Here is a 14578-nt window from a genome sequence, read left to right as displayed (position 1 = left end):
GACACGGGATCTTTTATGTCCACCTCAGAGGGCAAATGAGGCCCTGGTTTAACATCTCATCTGAAAGACGGCAGCTCTGATAGTGCAGCACACATCTGGAGTGTCAGCCTTGAATTTTGTGCTCCCTTGAGCAGATGTATATTCCTTCTATCATAAGATTGACAATAGATGAGACTTGGGAGCAAGGAAATTAAAAAGCAAAACGAAGCTATTAAAAAAAATAGGGGAATTGATTGTTTTTCAAATTATCATTAAGCTTCAACATCTTTGGGTGTATAATAGACATGGCTGAGAACAGTTTAGGCCAGGACAAATAGATGTTTCTTTTAATTCACAGCAAGCTTTTTTCAAATTGCACCAGGGAAGGAGATAGAGTCACAGTGATTATTGACAAATACATTTTACAATGCTGCTCATGGTGGTGGTAAGTGTCAAATTGCCCTTTAAAATTCTGCTGAGCATTTGTGATTGAACAGTTCTACCTGATGGTTTTTTCAACTGTACAGTCACTATGATCCCCACCAGATAAAGAGAGAAATCAAATCTGTCCACATCTCCGTACATCTGCCAATGCTGCAAAACCAATCACAACAATTTGACATCTACATTAATGTGACTTAATTCACTGTTACCATTATATTCACAAAGTGAACAATGAATATTTCTCAGTTAACAATCCAGTTATACCACCGCCAAATCTCAGAACCTTGCCTGTTTACGTGCAGCCATGTTGGTTTTTTCCCCGATTAAAAGAATACATTCACAGTTTCTTCTGCAGAACCACTTTCCCAGTCCTACCTATGTTGTTGGTACCTATGTATACCAAGACGACTGGATCCTTCCCTTCCCACTCCAAGTTCCTCTCCAGCCTAGAAGAGATGTCTTTAACCTTGGCACAAGGTCGGAAACACAGCCTTCGGGACTCTGCCTTTTCTGCAGAAAACAGTATCTATTCCCCAAACTATGCTATCCCCTATTACTGCTACAATTCTCTTTTCTCCCCCCACTTGAATGGCACTCTGTACCATGTGCTGTGGTCAGTTCGCTCATCCTCCCTGCAGTCTGTGCCCTCGTCCACACCAGGAACAAGAACCTCATACCTATTGGTCAAGGGGACTGGCTAAGGCTCCTCCAAAGCTAAATTATGGATCCACATACCTGCTTCACTCACAGTCACACCCTCCTGTCCCTGACCATGGACCAAATTTGGTGTAATTAATCTAAGGGGTGTGACTGCCTCCTGAAACACAGTGTCCAGGTAACTCTCCCCCTACCTGGTGTGTTGAAGTTCCTCGAGCAGCCAACACTTGCTGCAGATGTGGTCACTGTGGATCACACCAACGTTCACCAGTTCCTACATACTATAGCTGCAACACATCGCCTGTCCAGCCATCTCTATTCTGTTTAATTAATTAATTTGGATGTTAAATAGTTTAAAAGTGAATTTCTTAACTGTACTCTTCAGCTGTAATAACGTCTCTTGATTTAAACCACTTGACCAATCAAAAGAGACACACGAGATACTCACCAATCACCTATCTGTTTTCCTATGGCGTCGCACTTTGGCCCTGACAGGTAGGAATAGCCGGTTTTTTATCTCCTGCTGCAGCTGCCCTTCTCACGCAGGTCCGCTCTCCGTGTGCTCCCAGCTCTCCTCTCGCTATTTTAAACTGTAGAAATCTTGGCTCTCCTCTCACTGTTTTAAATTGTGAAAATCCTGGCTGCCCTCTTGCCATTTCAAACGTGAAACAAACAGCCTGACATAGTCATACTCACGGAATCATACCTTACAAGTAATGTCCCAGACACTGCCATCACCATCCCTGAGTATGTCCTGTCCCACCAGCAAGATAGACGCAGCAGAGGTGACACCACAGTGGTATACGGTCAGGAGAGAGTCACCCTGGGAGTCCTCAACATAACTCTGGACCCCATGAAGTCTTATGGCACCAGGTCAAGCATGGGCAAGGAAACCTCCTGCTGATCATCACGTACCACACCCCCTCAGCTATTGAATCAGTGCTGTTCCATGTTGAACATCACTTGGAGGAAGCACAGAGGATGGCAAAGGCACAGAATGTACTCTTGGTGGGGGACTTCAATGTCCATCACCAAGAGTAGCTTAGCACTACAAACCGAGCAGGCCCAGTCCTAAAGCATATAGCTGCTAGACTATATCTGTGGCAGCTGGTGAGCAAATCAAGTTACTTGACCTCATTCTCACCAACCTGCCAGCCACAGATGCATCTGTCCATGACAGTAGGTAGGAGTGACCGCCGTACAGTCATTGTGGAGACAAAGTCCCGTCTTCACATTGAAGATGTCCTCCATTAGGTTGTGTGACACTACCAGCATGCTAAATGGGATGGATTTTGAACAGATCTAGCAACTGAAGACTGGGCATCCACGAGGCGCTGTGGGCCATCAGCAGCAGAATTGTACTTGAACACAACCTGCAACCCCACAGCCTAGCATATCCCCCACTCTACCATTACCACCAACCCAGGGGATCAACCTGGCTCAATGAAGAATGCAGGAGGGCATGCCAGGAACAGCACCGACAGCATAAGCAGCAAGCAATAGACAGAACTAAGTGATTCCACAAGCAATGGATCAGATCGAAGCTCTGCAGTCCTGCCACATCCAGTCGTGAATGGTAATGGGCAATAAAACAACTTACTAGAGAAGGAGGCTCCACAAATATCCCCATCCTCTATGTTAGGGGAGCCTAGCACATCAGTGCAAAAGATAAGGCTGAAGCCTTTGCAACGATCTTCAGCCAGAAGTGCTGAGTGGATGATCCATCACAGCCTTCTCTCGAGGTCCCCAGTATCAGAGATGCCAGTCTTCAGCGAATTCGATTCACTCCACGTGATCTCAAGAAATGACTGAATGCACTGGACAGTGCAAAGGCTATGGGTCCTGACAATATCCCGGCAATAGTACTGAAGATTTATGCTCTAGAACTTGCAGCACTCCTAACCAAGCTGTTCCTGTACAGATACAACATTGACATCTACCCTGCAATATAGAAAATTGCAGGATAAATCCAGCCTGACCAATTACTGCCTCATCAGTCTACTCTCAATCATCAGTAAATTGATTGAAGGGGTCACCAACAGCGTTATCAAGTGGCTCTTGCTTAGCAATAACCTGCTCACAGACACTCAGTTTGGGTTCTGCCAGGGTCACTCAGTTCCTGATCTCAGCCTTGGTTCAAACATGAACAAAAGAGCAGAACTCCTGAGGTGAGGTGAGAGTGACTGCCCTTGTCTTCAAGGCAGCATTTGATTGAGTGTGACATCAAGGAGCCCTAGCAAAACTGGAGTTAATGGGAATCAGGGGAAAAACTCTCCATTGGTTGGAGTCACACCGAGCGCAAAGGAAGATGGGTGTGGTTGTTGGAGGTCAATCATCTCAGTTCCAGGACATCACTGCAGGAGTTCCTCAGGGTAGTGTCCTTGGCCAAACCATCTGCAGATGCTTCATCAATGACCTTCCTTCCATCATAAGGTCAGAAGTGGGGATGTTCACTGATGATTGCATGATGTTCACCATTGAATAACTCCTCAGATACTGAAGCAGTCCATGTCCAAATGCAGCAAGATCTGAACAACATCCAGGCTTGGGCTGACAAGTTGCAAGTAACATTGATGCCACACAAGTGCCAGGCAATGACCATCTCCAACAAGAGAGAATCAAATTATCGGCCCTTGATGTTCAATGACATTGCCATCGCTGAATCACCCACTGTCAACATCCTGGGGGTTATCATTGACCAGAAGCTGAAATGGAATGGACTAGCCATATAAATACTGTGGCTACAAGAGCAGGTCAGAGGTTAGGAATCCTGTGGTAAATAACTCACCTCCTGACACCCAAAGCCTGTCCACTATCTACAAGACAAAGTCAGGAGTGTGATGGAATACTTTCCACCCACCTGGATGAGTGTGGCTCCAACAACACTCAAGATGCTTGACACCATCCAGGACAAAGCAGCCGACTCGATTGTCACCCATTCCACAAACATTCACTTCCTCAATCACCGACACACAGTAGCAGCAGTGTGTACCATCCAGAAGATGCACTGCAGAAACTCTTTAGACAGCACCCTCCATGACCACTACCATCTAAAAGGACAATGACAGCTGACACATGGGAACACCACCACCTGGAAATTCCTTTTTTTTTGGAAAAATATACTTTATTCATAAAATATCTGAAAGAACATTACAAAACGTTTCAAAATGGCCATCACGGAAAGCGCAATGGTATTTAAGTGATTTGCCTAGATCATGTTGCACTCTGAGGTGCTTCAATATAATTGTGATACATGTAATATTCTTTGCATACATTCAGTGTGAGTCATACATACGGAGGGGGGCCTATACAATTCCGAGCCCCTTGGTGCACTATGGCTGAAAAGTCTTATGCAGCGACCTTTCCCCATAGCGCCTCTGCAGTGGCAGCCCCAAGCTTTAGTGTATCCCTCAGCTTGTAGCCCTGACTTTGGAATGTGGCCCACCTGGAAGTTCCTGTCATAGCCACTCACCATCCTGACTTGGAAATTTATCACCATTCCTTCACTGTCGATGAGTCAAATCCTGGAATTCTCTCCCTAACAGTACTGTGGGTGTAACCACACTACATGGACTGCAGTGGTTCAAGAAGGCAGCTTACCACCACCTTCTCAAGGGCAACTAGGGATGGGCAATAAATGCTGGTCTTGGTAGCGATGCCCACATCCCATGAATTTAAAAAAAAGTTGCATTGTAGTTAGAGCACTGAATTATCAATCAAATGGTTCTTAGTTCAAATCTCACCATAGTAAGTTGCAGAATTCAGCTCAATAAATCTGGTAATTGCCAGCTACCACTAGAAAAATAATCATGAAAGCTGCCAGATTCACGTAAAAACCCAAGTGGTTTATTATTGCCTACCTCATCAGTCTAGTCTACACACAAATCCAATCCCACGATATGTGCTTGATGCTTAATTCCCTCTATAGGTGCCTAACAGGCCAGTCAGTTGTACAAATGATTGCTATGAACCTGATGGCCTTCTGAACCCAACTACAGATGGACAATAAATATGGTTATGCCAACATCATCCACATCCTGAGAACAAGTGAACAAAAAAGCTTCAAGACATCAATCAGCATTTGCTTTTAAATCTTTATTCTACATGCATAGTAATATTTATATTAACCAACGTCTTCTTTCTCCATTGCTATATCTTGGTTTAGTGTAGAGCAATTCAATGTGTGATCTAATCCATGTAATGACAGTTATGATTGAAGATTATTCCAACAAATTATGCTGTTTTTTGAGTGAAATCCTAAATGTTTAATTAAACTTAATCTGAAACATAAGGGCAATATAAAATACAGATGCTGTTGTTAGATGTAACAGAGATGCTGCATTATTATACTTAATGAAATTGGATATTTATAAGTATTGGTAGATAAAGGGCTGCAATCTCATCATTAACTTATTAAATGTACAGAGACCCTAAGTGGAACTGCAGCACCGCTGATAGTGTTGACTCTAGATAAATTTGACAAGTTACCACTTTCAGTACAGAACCTTGCCTAATAGGAGCATATACAGGGAAATCAGGGGACCATACCCTTTAATGTTCCATTGATTTTGAAAATTATGAGGGCTGTGCCTCTGAAATTGCACTCTCAGCAGGTTAGGCTACATGCCAAGACCACAAACTCTTTAAATCAAACCTATATGCTAAGAATAATGGATTGTTGAGTGTCAAATTTTTATTGGACTCCTTGGAGTAAGCAGTTGTCTTTCCTCTTCATAAGAATGTATAATTTATCTCTGCCTTAATTTTTTAAAAAGAATGTATATTGTCTTAAATGAATTAAAATATCTTGAAAAGCATATTTTTGTAACATGGAAAGTAATTTTCAATAGGAAGCCAAAGGCCTCAATTTCCATTATATGTGTAATTGACAGTGTTCCCTATGGAGCCTTGATTATTGAATTTGTCTTCTGCTATTTAGTATTAGCTTCTAAATTGTGCTAAATGTTATGCCAACAATGTCATCCTCAAATTTTAGGACTGGTAATTAACATTGTGATGCATTTCAGTTTGTATTGGTAACTTGTTTAATCACGCTGAGAGAAAATTGTAGATGCAATATTATAATCTTCATGCACTACCAGCTGCAGTAGAAGATTATTGTACTTGAGGTTTCAATACATGATTAGTTATTGTAATATTTACAGTGCTAGCATTTGAGAAAGAAAATTTTTACGTAACTGTTTTCCATTTTATTGTTGATTTTGCATAAATTAACACCTAAATATTAGAGGATACGACTGGAGAATTGATAACGGGGAACAGGGAAATGGCAAATAATTTAAACCAATATTTTGCATTGGTCTTCACAGTGGAGGACACTATAAACATCCCAAAGATATCAAATAAGCAAGGAGCTAATGGGAGGAAAGATCCTGAAACAGTCCCTATCACGAGGGACAAAATATTTGAGAAAATAATGGGACTAAAGGCAGACAAGTCGCCAGGACCTGATGGCCTGCATCCAAGGGTTTTGAAGGAACTGCCTGCAGAAATAGTGGAGGCATTGGTCGAGATATTCCAGAGCTCACTGGATTCTGGGAGGGTCCCAGCAGATTGGAAAACCGCTAATGTGACCCCCCTGTTCAAGAAGGGAGGAGACAAAAAAAACAGGAGACTGTAGGCCAATCAGCCTAACACCTGTCATTGGGAAAATGCTAGAGCCCATTATTAAGGAAGAAATAGCAGGACATTTAGAAAAGCTTAACGCAATCAAACAGAGTCAACATGGCTTTGTGAAAGGGAAATCATGTTTGACAAATTTACAAAAGTTCTTTGAGGATGTAACAAGCAAAGTTGATAAAGAGGAACTGGTAGATGTAGTGTATTTGGAAGGCATTCGATAAGGTGCCACATAAAATGTTATTGCACAAGATAGGAGCTCATAGTATTGGCGGTAATGTATCGCATGGATTGAGGATTGGTTAACACACGAAAGACAGAGAGTTAGGATTAATGGGTCTTTTTCAGGTTGGAAAGACGTAACTAGTGGAGTGCCACAAGGATCGGTCCTAAGACTGCAATTATTTACTATCTATATTAATCTATATTAATGACTTAGAGGAGGGGGCAGAGTGTAATGTGTCCAAATTTGCTGCTGATACAAAAATATGTGGGAAGGCATGTTGTGATGAGGACATAAAGAATCTGCAAGGGGATGTAGACAGGTTGAGTGAGTGGGCAAAAACTTGGCAGATGGAGTATAATGTAGGAAAGTGTGAGGTCATGCACTTTGAGCTGAACTCATGCAAACAAACAAATGATTGAAATGAGATCAAGCAGATATCTGAAGGCAAAATTTCATTTGTGATGCCATGGCATGCAAGGCTGTAGCCTAGTGCTGGAAAATGGGATTAGAATAGTTAGGTACTTGTTTGACTGGCGCAGACTCGATGGGCTGAAGGGTCTTTTTCTGTGCTGTAGACCTCTATGATAGGAAAAATCAAAAGGCAGACTATTAGTTAAATGGAGAGAGACCCCAAAAAAGTGCAGCAGAGAGGGATCTGGATATTCTTGTGCATGAAACACAAAGTTAGCATGCAGGTGCAGCAAGTAATTAAGAAAATGGAATTTTGGCCTGTATTGCTAGGGGGTTGGAGTTTAAAAATAGGGAAGTCTTGTTACAACTGTTCAAGGTATTGGTGAGGCCACACCTGGAGCACTGTGTGTAGTTTTGGTCCAGGCATTTAAGAAAGGATATACTGGCATTGGAGGCAGTTCAAAAGATATTCACAAGGCTGGGATGAAGGGAGTTATCAGGAACAGCTAAACAGGTTAGGCCTTTATTCATTAGAGTTTAGAAGAATGAAGGGTGATCTTATTGAAACGTACAAGATTCTGAGGGGGCTTGACAGGGTAGATGTTGAGAAGATCGTTCCACTAGTGGGGGAATCTCGAACTAGGGGACATAGTTACATAATAAGGAGTTGCTTATTTAAAACTGAGATGTGAAGGAATTTCTTCTCTCAAGAAGGTACTGAATGTCTGGAATTCTCTACCCCAGAGACTTTTTTTTTGTTCATGAGGTGTCAGCGTTGTTGGCCATCCCTAGTTCAGAGTTAACCACGTTGCTGTGGATCTGGTCAGACCAGGTAAGAATGGCAGATTTCCTTCCCTAAAGGATATCAGTGAACCAGATGAGTTTTTACAACAATTGACAATGGTTTCATGTCATAATTAGACTTATAATTCCAGATTTTTACTGGATTCAAACCTAGGTTCCAGAGCATTACCCTGGGCCTCTGGATTACTAGTCCAGCATGATACCACTACGCCATCACCTCCCCAAGGATAGATCACTGAAATATTTAAAGAGGAGGTGGATAGATTTTTGAAATATTGGGGAGTTGAGGCTATGAGGAGCTGGCACAAAAGAGGAGTTGAGGCCTGGGGCAGATCACCAATTACCTTACTGAATTGCGGGGTAGGTTTGAGGGGCTGAATGGCCTACTCCTGCTTATGTTCTTATCACAAATGGGGCAAAACCAGCTGAACTACTATTTTCTGCCATGCTCCCACTGTAGTAAATTATACTTCAATATTACAACAACATCTTCCTTTTACAGAACTAGCTCCACAAGCTTACTAGGTGGCATCTAATCCGGCAGCAGCTTTCATGATTCTCTAACCTCTAGGTTTGCACTATCCCTGGAATTCCAGAGATTACCTCTATTATATTAAAGAATTCTGTTGATAGGGACCACACATTTTGTGTCAATGGCACTCTTTCAAGATAAATGGAACAAAGTGAGGTAATAATGCTTGACCTCAAATATATGGATATGGATTTCAGCCCTTTAGATAAATGCACTGCATCATTAATAAATAACTCCTTATACATATGACTTTAGTGGCAACTGATGTGGTTGTTTAGGTTATCATCTGGCTTTTTTAAGAATCAAATAATCATCATTTAAACATTGTTCTGGAATATTTTGACAAATTAGTCATTTTTTGGTGCCTTTGTTTAAATACTGCCAGTGCTTCTTGTATTTGAAATGATTGTTGCTACATCCTTAGTATTCAACTTCAAACGGTTCTGTTGACGCATACATTCCAGACTGGTCTTTTTAAAGTTATATACACATCATCTGTAGCAAATAAGTGAATACATGTGTGCATTGATCTATATCCCTGTGCTGGCCACCTTTCCACATGCTGATTGGATAGGAACTATTCTTTGACCTTCATTACTAATGTACATGAAATGTAAAACCAGACAGTCCATTTTTTTAAAATCACATCATTTTGAGTTTTGAAAGGCTCTGAAAAAACTAGCTGCCACTGAGCTACACAGTTGTAGGCCATGCCTAAATGACTTGGCTAGAAATGAAGAGAGTTCGTAGTTCATCCCTCATCTTCTATAACTGGTATGGTAGCATTTGGTTTGGACCTTGAATCTTCACAAACTGAGTTCCTGATCTTGATTCAAAAAAGTTACTGGAAACACCAATTTGGGATGGGTGCTAGGGAAGGAAAACCACAGGTCAGCCCTTTTTGCTAGTTTGGCACACATTCTGAAAAAAATTAATGGGCAGATTAAACCATTTAGGTGCTATTTCTCTCATTAGGATATGATGTCTGGGCAGGAGAGACATGAGCAGTGGGTGGATAAGACAGAATAATGTATGAAGAAGCTTTCTCATCTCCCCATTCGCAAAGAAATATAACAAAAGCCACACTTTTTACACATGCACAGTATAGTAAAGATGTCCCCAATCTGTCTGCTTTATAGAGTGCGCTGTTGATTCTGACTCTGGTAAGAGCGCTGTAACATCTGGTAGGTTTGTGCCTTCTGCACTTATGTACCCATTTTGCATACATCATTGCTGAGATTAACTTACTGCCTTTGCAGCTCTCCTTTGTTTGATATGCCTGTTACACAGAAATAAACCTAAAAGTGCTGCTGTTGTTTTTATGGCTTAATCTACATATACTGCAATACCAAGGACATGTGTACTTAAAACTAATCTCTCTGTTGATCCATGTTCCCATTCCTTGATTTTTATCCCAAAATGCATTAGCTCCCACTTTTCTGGTAGGGTGGTAAATTAAAAGAGCATAGTATCGTATTAATTAATATATGTACTAAATATTAATGTTAAAAATATTTTTTGATTTTTATTTTGAGAGACTATTTATAGTTTTTAAAAGGTTACTATTTGTATTTCCTACTTGTATGTGACATGCTGAAAGATTGTTGGTTAAACTAAATAAAATTTCAATACAGTGTCATGAAATATTGAACGTTCACTTAAAACTGAGTTATGGTGATTTATTTTTTCAGGTAAATTCACGCAAGTGATTTTTGGACACTGGGATGTTGTAACCTGTTTAGCCAGATCTGAATCGTACATTGGAGGTGACTGTTACATCCTGTCAGGGTCACGGGATGCAACTCTGCTTCTCTGGTACTGGAATGGGAAAAATCACACCGTTGGAGAATACCCAAACAGTAAGTGAAGGAAAATACTTAATCTAAATCTGTTTTTATTTGATATTTCTTTCTTAACTAACAATATAGGGTCAGAATTTTTCCCATGGCAGGCGGGATGGGCAGTGGTGGGTGCGGACCCGATTGCCGCCCGCGATCAGCTGCGTGGCAGTATTTGACGCGGGCGAGCCAATTAAGGCTCACCCAGCATAATACACGGCTGGTAGCGCTCAGCGCTACCTGTGTGGGCGGGGGAAGGAGGGAGAATCGGGGCCTCAGGCATGGAGCTGCCTCGGGCAGATTGAATGGATAATAAAACAGTTCAATAAATGATGTAAAAACTTATCTAAGCATGTCACCTCATGTGACTGAGTTGGAACATGTTTGTAAAGGTGGGAAAATGAATTTATTTATTTTATAAAAGCTTCAGGAAACGTCATCCCACCTGTGGTTGAGGTTTCCTGAAAAATGCTAAGGCCGCTTAGGCTTTTCGCCTGTCCGCCAACCTTAAGGCTGAACGGGCAGCATTTTTAACTACTTTAATTGATTTCTTAATGGCCTTAATAGGCCGTTGCCATTTCGACAGGCACACAGCCGACTCCGGCGCATGCCTGCTGAACGAAATATCGTGATGGCGCATGATGACGTCGGGACATATGCTCGACAGCATCACGTGTTATTTTACGCGTCGGCGTGTCAGGCCCACCACCACACTCTGACCAGAAAATTCAGCCCTAGGAGTTTCACAAACTCAGGCTTTGGCTGTAATACCATTTGCAGTCATGTGAAAAGCCAAAATGATCTCTTTTCCTCTTAAAACCCTTTATTTTACTCAAATGTTAAGTAAGCTTATTTAAATGTGGTTTTTGGACAAGGTTACATTGTTTGGTGCACTTATAGCTACATGTATGTACGCAGAAGCAAATCTCAATATTAATTCCCCACACGATGGGTAGAAGAGGGTTCCTTCCAGAATGCTGCTGAAGACTTTTGGTCTTGTGGTTGACTAAAGGTAAAAGTATAAGACAGGTAACAGGTGAATTTTTTGCCAGGGTACAGAGTTATGTAAATCTCCCTTGTAATGGAAATAGCCTGAATGTACAGAATTCCAAACCTCCTCCAACATTGCATTCCTTAACTGGGTCTTTTCAATAGTTGGGGTGAAATCACATCATGCACGCTCACGTGTATTGGAAATGTGAAACCCAGAAGTAAAATGATACTGAGTCATTCCTGTGTAAATTGCGCATTCCCACACATCCCATTACATTAGGCATTTGTGTTTGTGACCAACTGTTGGCTCCTTCTTCAGCTCTAATCCTGTCCCCTCATTTATGTCAAGCCCAGTGTTAGGATTCCTAATTCATCATAAAACATTAGACATATAATTCATGAAATGTAATAGCATTTTAAATTACAATGTTTTTGTACCTGTTATAATCCCAGCTGCTATTATTACTGGACAAATGAGATCCCAGAGTGAAACCTGGCTTGATAGATCCTAACCTTTTTTTAGAAATTGTGGAGGAAATTTACTGAACAAATTCACAGGAGTCAGCTGATGAGCTTTTAATACAAAGAATAAAATATTTACTAAGACAAGAAAAATGAACTATATTACACCAGACACAAAGGTTGGAAATATCTCAGTACAAACAGAAAATGATGATTCAAATTCCCACTGTCCCTTTACTCCAGTTATATCTTTACCGACATACAACCCAATAAGAATTACCACTAGCTTGATACAACGGTTTCTTGCTGCCAGACCTGCTGAGTTTTTCCAGGTAATTCTGTTTTTGTTTTGGATTTCCAGCATCTGCAGTTTTTTTGTTTTTATCTCTGTGTTTAATTGACTGCCACTGCTCTTCAAGAAATGCCTACCTCCTTGAAGAAGTTCTGTTCTTTTCTGCGACAAGATTTCCGTTCCTCTCTTTTGCCTTGCTCCCCCCCCACACACCTTAAACCAGCTTATATTTCAACTCTTTCTTGGACTCGAACTCAAGTTCTGTCGAAGGGTCATGAGGACTCGAAACGTCAACTCTTTTCTTCTCCGCCGATGCTGCCAGACCTGCTGAGTTTTTCCAGGTAATTCTGTTTTTGTTTCTTGTTTGGGACTGGCATAGTTACGAATGGTTTTTGTCTGGTAGATCCCTGAACCTTCACTTGATGCTTCTCATCCAACTCTTATCTCTCCCTGAGACACCCAAAAACCACACTTTAAACTCATTGTTTCTTCAAATACAGAGCAAACAAATGAGTTCCCTTAACTCAATAGCAGCTCGGCTAAAAAGATCACTTTACTGAGTCCCATAACTGATTACTCAGTTAACTACTGTCCCATTAGCCTTGTGGGAATTCTTCCCAGAGAGCTTCAGGCCCCTGTCTTCTCTTTCTGACACACACTAAACTCCGTCTCTATTTCTGAATTTTTTCTGTGTCTGTGTCACTGGATCACGGTCGCTAGGAAACAGTAACGTTTTTCTACTTTGTGTGTTGCTTTAGAATCACTAAACTTTCAACCTCTTTTAACCCATCTCTTTGACTTCAGAGGTTGTAAGACCTCATTAAAAATGTATATATAGAAACAAACCCAAAAGGCCTAAAACCTTTTAGTCATTGGCCTAGCCAGACACCCAGGTATCAAGGTTCATAAACAAAACCTAATTGAAACTGAAACTATTTTTACCTTTATTAACACATACATATATAATTTCAACTTAAAATTACACCACAGTACCTTAGAGGAATAATTTGGCAAATAATGATTATAGATTTATATTACACGAATTGATCTCCTCTGACTGTGTAACATGGGGAAGTCAAGACCAAGTGTAGTCTTCAGGTGAAATGTGATTGGAGGGTGAGGGATACTTGGATCAGCTTGGACAGATGTGATTCAGTCCCAATTTAAATTAATAGTTTGTCTTTATTTTTAAATCAATACTTTAAGTTAAGATTATGGTTAATTAGGAGAACTTGTGGCCATTTAGGAAGTAGAATTGTTTGAGCAGAGTAATTTCTATGCAACGTAGACTGAGTTGAAAGACACAAAATTACGGGACTACATTGCCACCACTGGAAAAATGATGCCATTGCAAGGTGAAATTTTTACGTAGGCAATTTATTTATAATATATAATTTATAAATATTTTAAATTAACAATGGATTTTTGTAAAAATAAATTGTAAATTCAGCTAGGAATCATTTCAAAGTTCCCAAATTTCATATTCTGCTGTTTCCAGCCATTAATATTTTCCTTCTCGTTCCTTTCTCTGTCCCAAATTTCTCATGTCTGCCATTATGGAAACCCTATTTAACCACCACTTCAGTTGCCTTTATACAGTCAAATCCCACCTATGTTTTCTATCCTGCAGCCTGCAACAATACTGCAAGCAATGTACACCCATGAAAGGAATAAGTTCAAGTACTTCTGTAGACTGAGATTCAGATCCCTTTTAACAGGACAATTACAGAGCTTGCAGGTCACCAACAATGTATAGCTTTTCAGAATGCATTGAAAAAGTAATTTAGCTTCACACAATTACGTTTTTCTGTGTTAAAAGCACAAGTTTCAAGAACAGCTGCTGAATATTACGTTGATTTCAGTAAAAGTGTACAGCTGGTTTAAATTTGTGTATGAAAAGACTTCTCCTTGAAGTTTTCTGCATCAGAAATCATGTCTTTAATTGACTTGAAATAAAGTTTGATGATGATGACCGCTATATACATAACAGCAATGGAAAATTCCACAAATCAGAGGTCTGGACTAATGATATTCCAAGACCTGTAGCAAGCCTTAGCTTTCAATCCTTGGCACCTGTGGAATAAATTAAATACTGTAGCTGCCAGATTCTTACCTGTAGAAAGAGATTTAATAATTAAGTAGTTCATGAAGGGCCTCTAGTGTCAAAGACCCATACTGCAGCATCAGGATACTAGTTGGGCCCTTTAAAATCAGACGGAACATAAACACTTCCATGGTATTGAGTCCAGGATACAATTTATCACTTCCCTTACAGTCATTAAGGAAATGGACATACAAAA

At 40.6% G+C, this 14578-nt stretch overlaps 1 protein-coding gene and 1 long non-coding RNA gene across 3 annotated transcripts in view; one reads left to right on the top strand and one right to left on the bottom strand.

Annotated features, from left to right (window-relative positions):
- Nucleotides 1–14578, top strand: part of lrba (LPS responsive beige-like anchor protein) — a 917803-nt gene that overhangs the window by 851292 nt on the left and 51933 nt on the right. For both annotated transcript variants that reach the window (XM_041200623.1, XM_041200530.1), the window contains exon 52: nucleotides 10385–10552. In XM_041200623.1, the coding sequence (XP_041056557.1) occupies nucleotides 10385–10552 (168 nt within the window). The remainder of the gene's footprint in view (nucleotides 1–10384; nucleotides 10553–14578) is intronic.
- The window catches only part of LOC121284924, a 47615-nt gene that overhangs the window by 22021 nt on the left and 11016 nt on the right, over nucleotides 1–14578 (bottom strand). The gene's annotated exons all lie outside the window — the stretch shown is intronic.

This window comes from Carcharodon carcharias, chromosome 1 (assembly GCF_017639515.1).
Source record: "Carcharodon carcharias isolate sCarCar2 chromosome 1, sCarCar2.pri, whole genome shotgun sequence".
NCBI classification, from domain to species: Eukaryota; Metazoa; Chordata; class Chondrichthyes; order Lamniformes; family Lamnidae; genus Carcharodon; species Carcharodon carcharias.
This window is presented reverse-complemented; position numbering and strand designations above follow the sequence as displayed.